Source organism: Pollachius pollachius, assembly GCF_949987615.1.
Source record: "Pollachius pollachius genome assembly, chromosome: 1".
NCBI classification, from domain to species: Eukaryota; Metazoa; Chordata; class Actinopteri; order Gadiformes; family Gadidae; genus Pollachius; species Pollachius pollachius.
Genome location: NC_136934.1, coordinates 30208057 through 30227771, shown reverse-complemented (window position 1 = coordinate 30227771; position 19715 = coordinate 30208057). Strand labels below are relative to the sequence as shown.

Here is a 19715-nt window from a genome sequence, read left to right as displayed (position 1 = left end):
TGCAAAATATACTATTCAGCAAATAAAGGCCCCCCGCAAACATACCCACACCCTCTGCAATTTAGACTTCATCATGATTGTGGTCAGACTAAAAGAGAAACACCCTCAAACACAATCTTCTCTGGTTAGTGTGTGCATGTTGGTGTGTGTGTGTGTGTGTGCGTGTGTGTGTGTGTGTGTGTGTGTATGTGTATGGTATCTGCACATGTGTTTGTGTGTGTGTGTGTGTGTGTGTGTGTGTGTGTGTGTGTGTGTTTGTGTGTGTGTGTGTGTGTATGGTATCTGTATGTGTGTGTGTGCATGGTATATGTATGTATGTGTGTGTGTGCATCTCTATGTGTGTGTGTGTGTGTGTGTGTGTGTGTGTGTGTGTGTGTGCGTGTGCGTGTGCGTGTGTGTGTGTGTGTGTGTTTGTGTGTGATGGTGTGTGCTACTGTTTCATAGGGTATTATTTAAACAAGTATACCCAAATACACTACTACTAAATGGCCATTAGAGCTCACAGGGGTGGGAGGATCCTGTAGGGTCCAAGCTGCCCTTGGTGGTCAGTGCTGCAGTAGATCTAATCTAGCCTAATACCATCTGTTCTCCTTTAGGAGGAGTGCTGTCCAAGAGGACTCATTTGAGTAAGTACCAGTGGTACCATCCATTTGGACGTGTTTGTTACCATGTTACTACCTGGCAATGCCTGTTTGTGCTACCTTGCTTTGTTGTTAGCTCCTGTCTCAGCAAAGGACCCTAAAGCTAACTTGCACCTGTGAAGAATCAAACAAACATGCAGATGCATGCACATACATGAAAAACTCACAGGAAAACAACCTCACACACACACACACACACACACACACACACAAACACACACACACACACACACACACACACACACACACACACACACACACACACACACACACACACACACACACACACACACACACACACACATGCACACGCACATACACACAAACACATTGATACACACACATTTTTCTTTTTTTAATCAGTATTATGGGATCTGCATGGCATTGTGTCTTGCACCTGTTTAAAACCCCACCCCCTCCACACACACATACACACACATACACACACACATACACACACACCACATTGCCTGACATGGAGCAGTGAATTCCAACCATATATTGGCATCTGTAGCAACGGAAGGAAGCTAACCATGATAGCATCGCTTCCTTTTCAACAGCTTTAGCATGGCACTGTCTACCACCATTTAGAAACACCTGTTGTTCGGTGATACCAAAAAAATGTTTGTAAATCTTCATCTTCCAATGTTATTTTTAACCATTGATCATTCTGACAATATCTAGCTGTGTCCATTATCAAAATCTGTTTTGTGTAGCCTACTGTGCACTAGCATTGCTAAGTACATTATATACTATTAATAATATAGATATTGTTATATAACATATCTATATATATATATATACAGAGGCATATTTGTACATTCTGGATGTGGGTTTGGAGATGAGCCTGATAGGATTTGGACAGAGCAGAGTGCATTGTGTCAGTGCATCAGGTGCAGAGAGGCAGAGAAGAGGACACAGGAAAACATACAGAAGTTTTGGAGATGCACTGAGACAATGAACAAATGGAGATAGAGGAAAAGTAGGGCGATAGAAAAGAAAGATTGATGATGGTAAGATGGATTGAAAATGTGTTTTTATTTTATTTATTTTACATGAGTAAGTGACTGGAATAACAGCTGAGCCCTCTCAATACGAAAGTAAATCTAAAATTTAAAAATAAATATAGATATAATGTGATCGATGATTGGCATTGTTAATATTCGGTCTTGGCGACAAGAAACTTTTCAAGTTGATTTTAAGACAAGAAAGGAGAGTTACAAAGCAGTGGAACACTTTCACACAGCAGGGTTTTCTGCGGGTGATACTGAGAGGGAAGGTGGGTGATCGAGGAGAACAACAAAGGTATCGACGTAAGAAAGAGCAACAGACAAACCCATGACATGGGACATCCCCTCTCCCTCTCTCTCTGTCTCACTCCATCACACATACACACACACACACACACACACACACACACACACACACACACACACACACACACACACACACACACACACAAACACACACATGCACACACACGTACACAAAAGGAGGGTGAGGCGTGTCTGACAAAGACTAAAAGTTCTGAATATATTTGCACAAACCACAAAGAATCCTAAGCGGCACGCTACAGGATCAAAAAAGTCAACAACAACAACAACCCACAACAGACAGATTGGAAGAAAAGCAGTTGAAAAGCGACAATTGCAATTTACCGGTGTGGAAGAAGGACAGTGTTGTTGGTTACGTTTGTAAAAGTGGGACAGGAGAGCCACGGAGTCAGAATGAACCGAGGTAGGGACAATGATCTCAGTTGTGCGTGTTTTGCATCTGTTGTGTGTCTCTGTGTTTGCCAATGTGTGTCTCCATTCTGATCACAAACTGTTCATCATTCGAGACGAGTTTAGGATGAGTTATTTCATTCAATATACAATTTAAGATTTTTTTTTGCACACAACAAAAACGACATAAAATATCGACATTGAAGAAAATATAAAGTCAAAGTATATGACCACATCTACCTACTGTATCTCTAAACTAGCTTATAATTTTTGGTTCATATTACCACCTGTGAACGGAAAATATCATTGAAAGCAGCTACACTCTGCATATTTCCCTACAAAGACAGCGAGAGTCATATATATTGCTGTGTATCTGATATGGGAAATTTGTGAAAATGCCCATGTGAAACAAAGTATGATCTGAATTCACCATTTTATTCACAATTACTCAGGTTCACATTAAGGTTAAACCTGAACATGGTTAAATCCATCATATTTGTTTGATGCAACCATGTTTTTAATTGGTTGATAAGATATGGACATTTCATGTATCTTTTATTTCTATTTTGATATTTCGTTCAGTGGGGTGTAGGGTTAGGGTTAGGCATTCTCACACGTTTCAGTTCAATCACGCAGAGAACAAAAAAATTAAACACTACGTAAATCGGCTGACACATTTTTTAAATATCAGAAGAACTTTGCTGGCTTCATAATTGAATACAAATTATGTCACCAAATCAATTATTTGATTTGGTTACATAAAAAAAATATAGAAACACTGAAAAAGCTACTTTAATGAATAAAGAATTGTTCAATATTTATCAATGAATAAACACTCTTGCATAGGGAAACTAGTGTGAACTACAAATCTACAAATCGCAGTTCAAAGACTTTTATAATTTTGTGTTCTGTAAATCTCAAATTTAATCTCAAATGTATTTCGAACATAAAGATTGATCAGAGAACGTATTCTCTTCTGGCCGTTGGCACAGAGCTTTTTCTTGCTACTTCCCGCTCCTGTGTTCAAAAGTCTGGTGCATTCACAGCATTACACAGCAGCACACCTGCCAGCCTCTTTAGATGGAGCCCAGATGAACTGGTATCTCCCTGCAGCTGTGGGGAATAGAATAAGCAGAGGTTTAAAAAAAATACAAATATAGCCATTGATGGCTTTAAGATACAACTCTATATAAAGGTGTCCCCAATGGAAACGGGTGGCGCTGATAAGGAGTTCCTTCCTCCTCTACTGGGTAAAACGTGCACAGAGCTTGTTTTCATCTTCTTATTGGCACTCCAAACCACAGTTATCCACCAAAAGATTGTTGAATAAATAACCACATGCAGGCTGTTGCCCCTTACTTTTTCACATCACACCCACAGATCTGCTCTTGGTTTGAGAGCTTCAAAGTGAAATGTGGTCCAACTGTTAAGGAGCAGCAAAACAAAACTTTGTATCATACTTTTTTTTTCATAGGGAAATAAGCGCCCATGCACCCATTATTCATCAGCAATTGTATACAAAATCGTTCATCTGTGTTGGTTACCGCTTCATGCCTTGGTTGAGCATTTAGACAGGTCCTGCGGGAGGCATTCATACTTCATATGCTACTATCAAATCATAGGATTCAAGCACATTACCTATTTAAACATACACATCACAACATGTGCTAAAGAAATTTTATTTTAGGAATTCAATAGAATATAAATATATTTATAAGTCTCATGTGGCAGTTAAGAGAATAATCTCCTAAATGTATTGTGAGACTCCAAGTGATTACATACATAGTACCAAAATATTAAAAATTATATTATTACAAAGGCACATTTTACAGTGGAATATGGAGATAATAATACAATTAAAGACTGCAAATTGTGAAATCCTTCCTGGGTATCGTGATTTGCAAAATATGAAAAATCTGCAATCAGCAATTTGTGTGTGTGTGTGTTTGTGTGTATGTATGTGTGTGTGTGCATGTACGTGTGTGAGTGTGTTTGTGTGTCTAAGTGTGTGTTTGTGTGTGTGTTTGCATGTGTGTGGGCGTTCGTTTGTATGTGTCTGTGTGTGTGGGCTTCGTTTGTGTGTGGGTGTTCGTTTGTGTGTGTATTGTGTGTGTGTGTTTGTGGGCATTCGTTTGTGTTTGTGAGTGTATGTACGATCATGTGCGTGTGTGTGTCTGTGTGTGTGCAAGTGTGTGCAATTGTATTTTAATTGTTGTCTGCTAAAGTACTTGAGGTACACTTCCGTCAAAGGAAAGTTGAGGTTTTGTGTCCGTTTACATTGAAACGTGTAGACTGCTGACAACTTGATTTTAAACAAAGCCACGAAAGAGCTGTACTGCCGTCTTATCTTTAACCCACACACGCACACACGCACACCAGACTCATGCATGCACAAACAGATACTGCCACACACAGTGCCACACTTACTCACATTGCAACAAACATACGCACACATACACATATACACAATCACACACACGCACACACACACACACACACACACACACACACACACACATACACACACACACACACACACACACACACACACAATTCTTGGAATTAATTTAAAATGTTGACAATGTACTATAATGCTATTTCCTAATTTAGACACTTATATCCAAGACAATTTATAGTGAATTCAGATGTCATTAGGGAGCCGGCAGGGGTTCCACATCTTACTCAAGGAGGCCTGCCTTCCTTTGTGTGTATTTGTGTAGTAAAGTATCAGCATCTGCATAACAAAAACTTTCTGAAACTTTTTTTATGATATTTGTTAATGAACTGTTAATATTCTACTTAATATTAAGTGGTTTGAAAATAACTGAGAGAGAAAGAGATAATAACAATAACCCTGAAGAGGTGCCAGACAATCTCACAGCCTGTTGAAGACATGAGTTATAATTAATAAGTGAATCAATTTTCAGTGTCCCACTACACGGTTGGGCGTTCTGACACGCTCATCCTTTCTGCGAGCATTAACACCGATCGCGCTGGAGCTCCGCTTACAAAAGCAGAACGATGTTGAAAACGGGCTGAATCCGTGTATGCTGACTGACTTTGTGCAGTCTGGGTGCTAAGAATCACTGTGTGTGATACCGAAAGGTTGTGGGTCCAAGTGGGTTTCCGGTTGTTTGAGAACCAAAACAGGGGTACTCACTGAAATGCCTGATCGTGACTCTTCGTTGCTTTGTTGACAATAATTGTTCAGACACATTGAACTAATAACGTATGGGAAACTGAGTAATACGCAGCATTGCTCCTTTCAAAAGCACCTATGACACAGGCCTACAAATGATCTGTCTTCCTGTATTACTAAATCCTAATTTTCCCTCTGACGATAAACCATGATATTTCTCTGTCTTGTGTGTAGCAACAAATTCAGTATGATTGTACTGTATGTGTTACCTGGTCTGCATCAAAGCCCACTATTTATTTAAAAGGACTTATAAGTCATCTACCACACACCAACTACCCTCCTTTGCAGTCTATAGACGTGTACTTTGGCATCGGAAAAGAGGGCACACACTGACACACTAAACACACACGCACAAAATACAAAATACACACACTAAAATAAAGTATGAAAATAAATCAAATCATTCTCATGTGGTGTCGTGAGGACTGCCTTTTCACATCCCTAATCATCCCTATAGGATAGAGAGGGCAGAAAGAGGGTTCAAGCAATGTGTATTCAAGCAGACCAATGTTAGCAGAAGATAGGCAATCTTCAAGTGATTGTTTGGGTAAATAAATGATGACTGTATTTCATAGCTTGTTAATTATACAGTATTGCATTACAGTACTGCAGGACAGGATAGTACACTATACAGTCATATAGTACAGTACAGTGCTGTACTTGAGAATAGTCTGGTTGAAGTTGCCATGTTGCCACATGAAAACAGGTAATGCAATCATCAGGAACATAACTGACTTTAAACTCTCAAAGAATGGCCTACGAGGCTGAGTCTCCTGTCAGTATCATTGAGGTCACTGGAGGTAAAGGGAACTGGGCGGGGGGGGGGAAGTAAATAGCCACAAGAAGTTCAAAGGTACGCAGTGATGGATGGGGGGGGGTTTAGGGGAGCGGCCTTCATTACGGGAAGAGGGGAGAAGAATGAGCATATTACTGGCAGTCGTGTCCTTGGTGAGTGAGATTGAGAGAGGACTGTGACAGAGAATACTTGGTCTCAGTCAGAGTGAGAGAGCCTAACCACTTGAAAGCCCTTGAGGTTGACACAGGGAGTTCTCAGCCCCTACTCATTTTATAATATTCCACGGCTCAAACTCTCACTTTATTTTTTGGATTTTTTACCAGGTCATACTTAACCTGAAGTATTGAAAGACATTTCTTCTTGAGTGCTTGGTCAAAATTACCTTTGTTTAGTTCTAAAGGTAAATAACAGCAGTTGAAATCTAGTGGTGATTTTGAACACATCCGCTGTCAGATTTGACAAATATTGCATTCTTTTGCAATATGTCATCAAATGTGTTTTCCTGATTTAAGCATAAGACTATGTTATATATTTTGTTAAGTTGTGTACTAACATTATCCCAAATGCTTCCAAAATGTTCAACCCAGAGATATCCCTGTTTTTTTCCTCACGACGGTGTGTTTCATATGGCTAGCTGGTCCATGGTGGATGTTTGTTTATTTTGGCTCCTCCACCATATAACGTGATACACAACTTCATTGTCGACTCATCTTATGGCAAGTCAATAAGTTAATATTAGGTGTTTTCACCGGCCTGGGGGTGAAGACCGCTGAGGAACGAGAGGAATAAGCAAACTCATGTTTTACTTGCTCTGGCGTATGCTTCTGGCCCCCCTCCTGGTCAAACTGGTTTCCAGCAGACCTGGACCGGGTCAGGCCAATATCCATTTATATCCATGGATCTAATAGGGGGTGGGTTAGACACAATGACTTTACAGAGGTGCGTCCTTAAGCTGTTAAAACTCATAATCATCCAAGATGGCTGCCACTGATGTGTCACAAGGATTCCTGCTCTGATTTTACAGCAGTAAAACAGTTCTTCATCAATGCGCTACGAATCCAACATGAAAAACAACGATCAACAGAAATATGTGCCTTTTTCTTTTTTGGACAATGCAAGAGCCATATCCTGAATGCCGCTGAATGACCTATATTTCAGCTGACTAAAGTCTCTACAAAATCTACAACGTTATAGATGTAATTAATTAAGATGAACATAACTAATATCTAATCACTGTTCGTAACTGGGGTGTCAGCAGAATAGACAGTTTCCAGTTTTACTGGAAAGTTAGACTTTACCTATAGTTAGACTTGTCATTCAGGCAGGAATTCTCCAATAAAGCGGTGTTAGGTAAGAACTAACAGCTGTGGCCTTCTGTCGTTGTCCAGAGATTGAAGTGATCCCCTGCAAGATCTGCGGAGACAAGTCTTCAGGAGTGCACTACGGAGTGATCACGTGTGAGGGGTGCAAGGTGCAAACACACACACACACACACACACAACCACACACACACACACACACACACACATAAATGTATATATATATATGTGTAGATATATATGTATATATAAATGGACATACATCCTCAGACACAGTTGTCTTGAAAAGTACTTGAAACAGCGATACATTTAAATTCAAAAGGGAATTTATTATAAAATCATCCTGGGATTTCAGGGATTCTTCAGACGAAGCCAGCTGCCCACTGTGTCTTACTCCTGCTCCCGGCAGAACAACTGCCAGATCGACCGGACCAGCCGCAACCGCTGCCAACACTGCCGGCTGCAGAAATGCCTCGCGCAAGGCATGAGCCGCGATGGTGAGACACAGATACCCCTGAACCCTGACACCACACCACTCCGTCTCTGAGCTCAGGTCAACACTGACTTTTGCCTTTCTTCAGCGGTGAAGTTCGGACGGATGTCCAAGCGTCAGCGGGACTCACTGTCTGCTGAGATTCAAAAACACAAGCAGCAGCAAGAACAACATCATCATCAACAGCAGCAGCAGCAGCTCCAGAGAGGGGCCTCGTCCTGCTTGCCCTACCAGCACAAGACCAGCCGCTCGCCTCAGATCCTGCAACCCTTGGCCTCCCTCACAGGGGAGTCAGACATACTGTCCTTCCCAAGGGACGTGCACTCCTACGTGCTATGCTCTTCAAGCGAGTCCCCTGCTTCGGGCCGGATCTACTGCGGCTACGGCAGCCCCCTAGGGTCCCGGTGCCTGGGGAGAGGGGACAGCGGTGGTCCTCCTCACCCAAGAGGTGGGTCTCACTCACCTCTTCAACTCTTCCTGCTCTTCACATTCAAATCATCTCTCAAACTTTGGTTTCCCACTCTCTGTGTTATTCTACGGTTCAGGGTTTGATTCCAGACAGCCATCTCCTGAGTTGATGGGGATTCAAACTTATGACCTGCTGGAGGAGGCCATTGGTCCCTATTCTCATGTTCTGCAAAGCAGAGGTGAAGTAAAGTAGTCTAGTAATTAGTTTTGGTGGTGGGGATGGTTGTGTGTGTGTGTGTGTGTGTGTGTGTGTGTGTGTGTGAGTGAATTCAATCAACAATTCCCATGCATTATATCCATGCGGTTGTGTTTTTCAGAGGACCTGTGTGGCAGTATCCTGCGCTCCCACAGAGAGACCAGCCAATACAGAGTGGAGGAACTGCAGGATCTGAAATGGAAGTTGTTCAGTAGGGAGGAGATACAGGCCTATCAGAACAAGGTAGGCAGACGCCTTTCCTCTCCTTTGCCCTTTTCTCCCTGTTTCTTGTCCCTCTGATCACCGAGTTCTGCTCTGCCCTGACCCCCCAGACGATGGATGAGATGTGGCAGTATTGCGCCATCAGACTCACCGACGGTGTGCAGTATGTAGTGGAGTTCGCCAAGCGCATCCCGGGCTTCCGTCTGTTCAGCCAGAACGACCAGATCGCTCACCTCAAAAGTGGTGAGTTTCAGCTTTTTCGTGTGGGAACAGATTTTCTATTGGTCAAAGTGGACTCACAGGAAAAAAGGTCATGGGGTCCAACTCTAATGTCCCCAGGCTATATATTTACATCAATGAGCAGCACTTTTGCTCCTACACCCTACCTGGTCCTTGTTGACATGTATCTGAACACTGCGAGTCCCTTTGGGTAAAAGGGATCAATGTTAAAAAATCAATTCAATTAATTAAAATCACATATTCACATAATAATTTGTCACTTGGTCACTCACTCATCTTCAACTGCCTATCCGGGGTCGGGTCGCGGGGGCAGCAGCTCTAGCAGGGGGCCCCAGACTTCCCTTTCCCGGGCCACATTGACCAGCTCTAACAGGGGGATCCCAAGGCGTTCCGAGGCCAGTGTTGCGATATAATCTCTCCACATAGTCCTGGGTCTTCTCCGATTGCTCCTCCCCGCTGGAAGTGCCTGGAACACCTCCCTAGGAAGGCGACCAGTGGGCATCCTTACCAGATGCCCGAACCACCTCAACCGACTCCTTCCTAAGCAGAAGAGCAGCTGCTCTAATCTGAGTTCTTCACGGTGGCTGATCTTCTCACCCTATCTCTAAGGGAGATGCCAGCCACCCTCCTGAGAAAACCCATTTCGGCTGCTTGTCCCTCCCAGAACAATCATACACATAAGACCTGTCTCTCCCCGTGTGTCCCCGGCTCCAGGGTCGATGGAGGTGCTGCTGGTGAGGATGAGCCGCTACTTCAACACAGAAAACAACACAGTGTTTTTCGACGGGAAGTTTGCTGGACCACAAGTCTTCAAGTCCCTGGGTAGGGTCGCACTCACAGTGGTTGTATCAACCTTTGCAAACATTTGTGGTTGTTGAGCCATGTCACAGATGGATACTAAGTGATCCTCCCTCCTACTTGTAGCGTGCGGGGATCTCATCTCGGCCGTATTTGACTTTGCCCGTGGCATGTGTGCTCTGGGTCTCAGCGAGCCCCAGACCGCTCTGTTCTCAGCCCTGGTGCTGATCAACACCGGTAAGGACCTCCAGATCCTAAATTAGTCGTACGTGTCTCTTAGGGTTTGTTTTTACCCCATAAATCAGCAGAAATAGATTGGATCATAGATTTCACATCCGATTTCAGGTGTAACCATACTTGTTTCTTAAACACATCAGAGACTCAGTGCCTGTTAAGTAGCATCGGTGTGCTGACGGCTCTTTGGTTCTGTGTGTCCTGATGTTCAGACCGACCCTCTCTGGAAGACAGAGTGCAAGCTCACAAACTTCAGAGAGACTTGGAGCAGGCCCTCACTCACTCACACTCACAAGACAACCAAGAGAGCCTACTACACAAGGTAGGCCTATATGTGTGACCACATAATAGGGGCTACATTTTGGAATGGATATCCATTTCCTTAAATGGTATTTCATGTGTCTGTGGTTCATCTACAGCCCGTACTGTAGGAAATTGAGGACATTTGTATTCCTGTCTAGCAGAGGGTAAAAATGTCATCTCTCTCTCTCTCTAGCTGCGCGAGAGGATGGCGTTGTTGCGCTCGCTGTGCCGGCTGCACATGGACAAGCTGCAGTCCTTCAGCCAACGCTACCCCGACACGGTGCGGTCCCGCTTCCCCCCGCTCTACAGGGAGCTGTTTGACTCAGAGGCCGAGGCCCTCCAAGGGGCGGCTCCCTGAGCCACCTGGTTTGGATTCCCACAGAAGCATGCACACGTCAGACGCCACATGTGCGAGCATGCACCATACACACACACACACACCCACACTCTCAACCTATGAGAATCATTGAATAATAAATCATATTGTTGCTTGTAAATACAGTATATTTTACTAACATTGAAAATACAATATGAAACCATTTCGTACAAGGTTAAGTATTCTTATTCTTACTTATAAGTATTATGTATTGCAGATCTTGTTGAGTAATTATATATTTGTACAACTTGGAAGTGGGAAATAGTCCTTTGTTTGTTCTTCTTAAGTATGGTGTTATGTTTTCACTCAGGATATAATGTGTTATTTCTATCCGATTTTATCACTGTGTTCCGTCACTCGATTTGATAAATAATGCTTCTTCTCAGGAATGTGTGTTATATTTGACTAATGAGTACTTTGATACACACATAAGAATTTCTGTCCAACATCTTCTCTTATGTATTTGAAGCAAATACATTTCTAATCCAAGAGTATTGGATTTGTATTGATAAATGTATATTCTTTAACATCTTAAATGTTGCACTATATATATTTATATTTCTTTGTGTGTAAGGTATTTTTATATGACCTTCAATATTTTGTGGTTTCTCTATATAGATTCAACAAAAAAACATGTTAACAATCAATTGACGTTCTACTAAGCCTGTTTGGTTGTTATGTTTTTGGAAGGCTATAGTCATATGCAAGAACTCCAATAAACTGTAAATACATTAAAGAATAAAACATACGTCTTTCTTTAAATTGACCTACTGAATACTTAAACGAATAGCTAAACTGAGTCTGTTGAATCTATTAAATCAGGCTGGCTCTGGCTGACAATGAAAGAAGAAGTTAACCCACAACAAATTACGTTAAGACTCAATGTTCAAGGACCAAGCCTGTGCCTTGCGAAAATCTTACCAAACGTCGTCAAGGACAGTGGGCATAAACAAACCATGTGTAGCTGTCATAGAAACGACCGTAAAACACGTTGAACAAGATGTGCTGGCAACATTAGTGCACAGTGATGTTGAAACTCGGATAAGGGGAAATGACTGTCAACGGCTTGTGTTTATTAAATGTAGTCAAGTGATCCCCCCCTAACAACAGCAGGAAACCCTCTGCTTATGGAGTCGTCTGGCTAGTAGCATGCATCATGATGCATCTCTGACGCATCTTATCTCATGTTTATCCTCTTCAATAGTGCACACAACCCCTCCCTTCTACTTCCTCATACTTTCGCACAATGGGGGTGTTTTGAGAAAGAAACAATTTGTGTAGAAGTTAAGTAGTTATCTTCAACAAAAATGGAAGATGACATTTTTACAATAGTAGAAAAGTACATGCTTTGTTTCGGAGAGAGGTGCCAAACCTTTGGTTTGTTTGCCATCCTCTGATCTCTGACCTGTCTTGGGCTCCATAGACTCACAAGTGCATGCTGCCAGGCCTTCCACAAGAGTATGCCTGTTTTAGCTATTAATGGGGGAGGGTTTTGTGAAAGGTTGCTAGTTCGATCCCCAGCTCCTCCTAGCTGAGTGTTGACATGTCCCTGAGCAAGACACTTAACCCTAACTGCTCCTGACGAGCTGGCTGTCGCCTTGCATGGTTGACTCTGCCGTCGGTGTGTCAATGTGTGTATTAACCGATGTAAGTCGCTTTGGATAAAAGCGTCTGCTAAATATTGTAATTGCAATTGGGTACTGATTGATATTTTCAAAACTGTATGTTTGAAGTATTGATATCAGGATATACACATACAATTGAGAAAAGAAACAACATAAAACCTTGCCTTAAAAGTGCTTATCTTTGAGTGCGGGCAGGGCATACTGTTCTTATTTAGAATTCCACTGTTACTCTGTATGTGTGTGCGTGTGTGTGTGTGTGTGTGTGTGTGTGTGTGTGTGTGTGTGTGTGTGTGTGTGTGTGTGTGTGGCTCAGTGATGCCAGGAGACACGGTAGTTATGTAAAGGTCACAAAGTTAGATACGGAATTTTTCTATGGAAAATAAAATACACAAAAAATGTGTTACCTAACCCGTATCACCCAAGGGATAATGAACAGTGTGTGACAAGAAAGAACAGTAACATTAAAGTTTAATGTTAGTCTTTAACATCTTCACGACGTCTCAATAACATTGGTTTTCTGCAGAAGATCGAGGCTGCAGATGATCACCGATGACTCATGGTGGAAAACTGTTTCACTTCCCATTTTCTCTCTCCGCCTTGTTCCTTCAAATTACACAACAAGCGTCAACAATGCTGTTCGGTGGCCAGACCTCCACTGGCATTGACACACCGTGACTGTGTGAAACAACAGGCGACTCGATCGCTACGACAGGGACGATATACTACTTTAGAAGCATAGAATTGCAATATAGTTGACAAATAAGTAGGCAAAAGGCACACATCGTGCATCTGAATATCATCCCCAGTTTCAATGGACTGGTCTTGGACTCTTGTGTGTGCGTGTGCGAGCTTGTTTTGGATCGGCCGAGCGAGTGGAGGTAAACGAACGTCTTTTGTTTACTTGATTGACTTTCAATTTCTTACTGGAAATTGTTTCACGTTTAACATTTTGATTTTTTGTATCCATCCATCCGTTTGTGTAATTGTAGCCTGTTTTTATTCGTCATAGGTTACAATTTCGTATACTGCTGTTTCGCACACTTGTATTTATTTATTTATTTTGTGCTTAATTCTCTCTCTAACTCTACCTCTGTAATCCGTGTGCTGGTCTTAGAGAAGCAAAGGATGGTGGAGCAAATGATGGTAGAGCAACGGGAGGTAGACATGGATGATTTCATGAGAGGTAGCCTATATTAGGCCATTATTCTCAAGAATAGAGTGATGAACTATATTTCATGTGAATACATTAATGTTTCAATTCCTTTGTCTACACACAAACCAGCTACGCAGCAGGAGATTCGTGTTGCAGTAGAGATAGAACCAAATGGTAGGCCTACCGAATGTTTCATGCATCACGCCTGGGATCTGATTTGATTGATTTGACTAGACATGCTAGATTGCCAATTTTTTTTGCCACTATTACAATGACACTATGCCATTACATTGGCATGGATCTAAAAATAATCTTAGTTAAAAATACTTTTGGTGAATTTAGGTACAAAGTAGGTGATGTTCCAAACGTTGGTCTCCCTACATGTGTTTACACCATGTGTCTTTTATTTTAGATGATCTAATATACGTTTCTATTCTATTTGGCCTTTGCTCCCTACTGCCTGGACTTGTTAGGAGAACTAAGCGAAAGAGGTATGTTTAAATACTTTTGTTTCAAACCAAAATAACAATTTAGTGGCAAGAACCTTAATTGATTTCAATGCATTCATGACCATAAATTCCTCCAAAACCTTCCACTGGCAGGTCCTCCAGCGTTTGGGCCTCGGTCTTTTGGTATGCCACCACCTAGTCTGAACTACCCAGTGGAATTCCCCCCGGGGAGACCCATGCCAAACAACCTCCAGGCCATCTGCCTCCACGGGGACCACCGGCCTCGCTACCCAGACACCTACTTCCCCCCCTCTGGGTTTGGACAACTCAAGCGGAGGGCATTAGCAGTCAATCTCGCCGAGTCGTTGTTCAGCGAGTGTTGTGCGGCGAATCAGACCCGGGGTCAGGACCTGACTCTGTGCTGTGTCAAACAGGCGGTAAGCATTCTCAAAGTCCTTCATCTGTGAATGAACCTTTATTTCCTGGTTCTGTATCTGTTATTTTGTGCTGGAGTTCTTTCATTATACAAGTTCCTTGATTTAACACTCGTAAAAGTAGGTTTGTTCTAGGTAATTTGCCATACCAGGAAAAGGCTTGATATGCAAGCACTAAGATGTACAAAAGTAATAAGAGGGAAACATGAATATTTTTGCCTAAAGCATAAAAACATGATGCACTCAGCCACAGCTGCACTTTAAATTTGAACCTTATTTTTGATTCTATGAAACTTAATAGAGTTTCTACAAATTAAAGGTCATTGTCATTGTTGGAGTATAAAAACACAATGTCTTCCTTATGATAATAAAAAAAAACATCACAAAAAAACACCTTCCTGAGATCTTAAACTGGGCTAGAGAGCAGAGAGCTAGAGAGCTAGGTTCAAAGATGGTCTGCCCAGAGGAATGTTAATGTTATGAAAAATAAATTTCTCGTTCAAAGCTTGATCCTACTGTTTTGGGATTTACTTTGGTACAGTTTCTTTATAAAAAAAAATACATCATGAACACTATCCAGGAAGTAGGCATGTACCCACAGATTTATAAAAAACAACAATAAGTGTGCTTGAATGTTGTGAGTATAAAATTAGTGCACGGGAAGTTATTGGTATGTCGCTCTAAGCTGGGAATCGCAAGATAATTGTGGGGCAGCTGTGCAGTGTGACCATAATATTTATTTCAACATTTCCATGGGTGTTCTAGTGAACAAGTAGTGTGTAGAGGAGAAATGGATACAGACAGAAGTTTGTAGAGGAGATAAAGAACAGATACTTACCTTAAAGTGGGTGTTAATTTGGGGTGTTGTTTTGGGTCTCTGGTGCTCCCACACGCATACAAACTTTGAAAAAAGTCTGCACATGATTTTTTGAGTGAGATATGCATTTCTGAGAGTACCCCGCCTACAGTTACCAAACGAGTGAGTCAGTTTCAGCGCCCCCTCCTATGTAGGAAGGGAACATTTTAATATTACCTCCCACTTCCCCACCCCCCTCCAATCAGAACATAGCTACGATTTTGTGGACCGGCGGACGAGCAGCTCCGGCGGGGGAGCTGCCGAGCCCCCAGAGTACAATCCCTTTCTCCGCCGGAGCTGCCGGACTGCTGCCGAGCTCCCCCCGCCGTAGCTGCCGTCCAGAGGAGGAGACATGGAGGAGAAAGGGATTGTACTCCTGGAGCTGAGCTGCCGGACTGCTGCCGAGCTCCCCCGCCGGACTGCCGCCACCGGACACCCGCCGGCAACTCCGGCGGGTGTCCTCTGTGAGCTGCCGGACTGCTGCCGAGCTCCCCACGCTGGACTTCCACCGAAGCTTCTCCTCCATGTCACGTTTCAAAATGGACTTCAGAGAGACAAGGCCAAAGTTCCTTTCCCCCAATTCTTCTCAACCATGGCCGAGATAACCCCCACTACGAGTCTTTACTTGGAACGTGGAAGTACCAGAGAAGTCAGACGCAGTCTTTATGATTCATAATATCATCCGAGGCGCACATAGCTTTTGGCCGTGATATTAGATATAATAATATATAAATACCTATATATTATATTATATAGATATAGAGCTCCAGGAGTCCGCACACGGCAACAATCACTTCTCCTCCATGCTGTGGTTCACTCTGACAGCTCATTGGTCAATAGGCAGCAGCTCATTTGCATTAAAGCTACAGACACCAGAAACAGCGCATTCTGAAGGGCCTGAAACAGAGGGGAATAGCGAAGGCAAGATTATTTTTTCCTAAAAGCTATTTCCAGCAAAAAGCTTCAAAAACATTTTTTCTGGAACTCATAAACTGTGTTTACTTGTTGGGAAAACACCATAATATATCTCCTTTAAAAACAATAGTTTGAAATGTTTAATGGTTCAACTTTGTTAAAAAATGATATATCTCCGGACATAAGGTTTCCGTGATAAATGCCTTTTGTAGTGACTGTCTGGATTATTACATTTGCCACTAACTTTTGACTCGCAGTCAAGTTTTTTTGCATACTGAGCTGTGTTATGGTTGGAAAGTTACCTTGTAGTTTGGCCAATGTTGATTTAGAAACGTGTGTGTGTGTGTGTGTGATTAGTATTTTTGGGTAAAACCATGGGACCTTACCCAAACATCATCTGAATACAGTTGTGCCCTCTAATTTGTAGACATATTCCATTGTAGTGCCACCCACCGATTGTAGTAACACACACCATAATGCACCGCTGAATGGCTCCTACATCATGATAACTAACCAGGTGTGTTTTGTTTATGTGCTCAAAACACTACAGTGGGAGCAGATGGTGGCCACCTTCTGTGAGATGGACACCTCTGTGAAGGACCGTGTGTACTCCTGTTGTAAAGAACAGGGCTCTGCCCAACTCAAGTGCTTCCAGGAGGACGCTCCCAATGCCTCCTACCTGCCCACGGAGGAGCTCCCGGTGTCCCCCATTCCTGTGGAGTCCAGCTTCTCCTTCAGCACCGACACATGCCTGGGAAACGCACCGCTAAGGTGTACTGAAGCGGTTCCCTGCATCATGAATTTGTTAATTAGTGGAGACGTTTAATTTTTTTACTCTTTTTTTTCTGTACTTTTTTTTTTTTAGTGACATAAAACAATATGCTGACAAATCCCCTTTTTTTTAAAAAAAATATATTACTAATACATGTTTGTATATTTCTATCTTGCTTAATATTTAGTTGGTTAATCAACTAAATATATATTGATATTAATATTTGATCTGATTGCGTGCTATTTTCATTATGACATCCCTGCGGAACATGTGCATGTAGTTAACCATGTCCGATGATCCTGTTCACAGATCAACGCTGACACCGAGAAGCCTCAGAGGCACCATACAGCAGAGGACTCTGTCCAACAAAGTGAGCATCAGTTTCCCCCCCGCGCGCCCCATGGCTGACGACATAAAATCGGTCTGCATTCACCGCAAGCTGCGACCGTTCTATGACCTCCGCTGCTTACCAAGCAGAGGCTATGGCTGGTTGGTCCGTCAGACCAAGGCCGTCAACCGCCTTGAGAGGGGATTCAAACAGTGCTGCAAAAGAAAACAGGAAGTACTTGAGTGTGCAGATGGAAAGGTAAACATTGGCATCAACACACCGTGGGACCATTTGTAATTATTCAAAATTGAAGCAAATCCTTTGACCTAAACTTCTGCCGTCTCTATATATCCTTGTCTCTGTATGACCATGTCTCTATATAACCTTATCTCTATATAACATTGTCTCTATATAACCTTGTTTCTATAAATCCTTGTGTTTTCTCAGTGGCGGGAGGAGATGGACAGGTTCTGCAGAGAGGACAAGGAGAGGAAGATGAAGTACCATTGTTGTGAGATGGAACAGGGCCAGGAGAGATATGAGTGTTTCCATTCCAGTTCTCCCGGCGCTGGCTATAATGTCGACCTGTCAACTTATACGCCCACGTTGCAGAACGCCTCACTCGGCCAGATCTGTGAAACTCACAAGCTCATCAAAAAGAAGTACTGTCTCCAAACCTATCTTTGTTTTTCTTTAAACATTGCTCTTACTGTTCATGTAGAGTTGTGAAAAACTAGCACTTACTAAATATCCACATTAATCATTTATCCATGATTCAATCTTATGTTTAACAAATACTGATTTGGATATTGTGTCAACAGGTTGCTAGCAGGACTTCCGATTCAGAATTTTGTGAAACAGTGCTGCCATCTCTCTTCCAATCAGAGAACTTCTTGTATTCAGCAAAAGGTGAGTTATTTTTTCTATGAGGAGCTACAGTCAATTGTGAACAATAAATGTTTGTGTTAATATAAACATTGATTTTCTTTACAGATAAAGAACAGAGGCATTTGCTCAACAAGAAAAGCTCCATTTGTAGCCAAGTGTTGCATAACTTCTGTGGATTCCTCCAAATGCATTTCCAAAATACTGATGAATGCCATATCCAAGCAAATTAAGATAGACCAGAGGACAAAGAAGTGTCCTCTTTCCTAAAGCCAATTTTTTGTTCATCTTATTCAGAAAGGGGCCTAGTTAGCACTTTGAAATAAGAGAAGAAAGGGAACACATCCATAAAGCATGTTGCATGAGGCAATAACATACCTATTATAGCTTAAACTACAGGCAGTGCTGCTCAGTGCGTTGTAATCCACATAAACTGTGCTTGAGTGTCACCTTGAAGAAATAACCATGTTTGTGTATATTAGACAGTGGTCTGTGTCACATACTAATCATTAGTAAGTAATATTCCTTTTTGGAAATGTACTAGTATTTCTTGATTAAATCAACATTAAACCCTTGTCTTGTTTGTGTTTTTATCTTTCACTTTATATTGCCATTGCAATTTACCATATTGACATAAACAGGGTGTCTGCAAGCTGCTATATTGTGTATATAAATACATATGGTAACAAAACGTTTAAAATCCATTTCAAATGATACAATCCATTATATTATACAAATAACTTTTACGTTTGTATCCTGGAGTATATACTGTATATACATACTGAGCAGTGGCGGTGGGTCAATAGAGGGCGCTAGGGCGCCGCCTCTCCATGAAATATTCACTCGAATATATCTGCCAACTATGAATCAACAATTATAAATACGAAATGAATCAACAGAACTACATAGCGTTTATCCTCGTTTAATATTGTGATAGACCGTACTTGCCACTGCCAGAAACCATTTAAATATGTCTGGACATCAAGGATTTGGGCTAGGCTAGTTAATGGTCATTCGAAATAAAGCCCTCCTCCAAGTCAGGGGCGCCGGCCACGTTGGAGTCAATGTAAGCTCGCTAACTTTTGGCTGTCTATCAAGCAGAGACAGCTTTTCATTGGCGCAGGAAAATTCGCCCTCGGGTCATGTATGTATGTCAATTATGGCCCCCATTGCACTCCTGACCATCCCTGGAAGGAGGGATCCCCCGCTATGTGTTCCTCAAGATTCCTTCCTTGCTAATTAAGGGAGTTTTTTCTTGCCCTCTTTGGGGGCTGGGGTCAGGGGGGTGT

At 42.2% G+C, this 19715-nt stretch overlaps 2 protein-coding genes across 2 annotated transcripts; both read left to right on the top strand.

Annotated features, from left to right (window-relative positions):
- The first annotated feature begins 2200 nt into the window (after positions 1–2200).
- rorc (RAR-related orphan receptor C) lies at positions 2201–11671 on the top strand. The gene is made up of 11 exons (XM_079736845.1): positions 2201–2378; positions 7749–7831; positions 8035–8176; positions 8261–8620; positions 8718–8819; positions 8958–9079; positions 9169–9301; positions 10013–10120; positions 10223–10333; positions 10543–10652; positions 10827–11671. The coding sequence occupies exons 1-11, from the start codon at positions 2369–2371 to the stop codon at positions 10989–10991; spliced, it is 1446 nt and encodes a 481-aa protein (XP_079592971.1). The 5' UTR covers positions 2201–2368; the 3' UTR covers positions 10992–11671.
- A 1590-nt stretch (positions 11672–13261) lies between these two features.
- Positions 13262–19002, top strand: ecm1b (extracellular matrix protein 1b). Its single transcript, XM_079754797.1, has 10 exons — positions 13262–13512; positions 13749–13817; positions 13917–13961; positions 14261–14278; positions 14390–14673; positions 16992–17212; positions 17523–17799; positions 17989–18203; positions 18363–18450; positions 18535–19002. The coding sequence occupies exons 1-10, from the start codon at positions 13446–13448 to the stop codon at positions 18694–18696; spliced, it is 1446 nt and encodes a 481-aa protein (XP_079610923.1). The 5' UTR covers positions 13262–13445; the 3' UTR covers positions 18697–19002.
- The last annotated feature ends 713 nt before the right edge of the window (positions 19003–19715 follow it).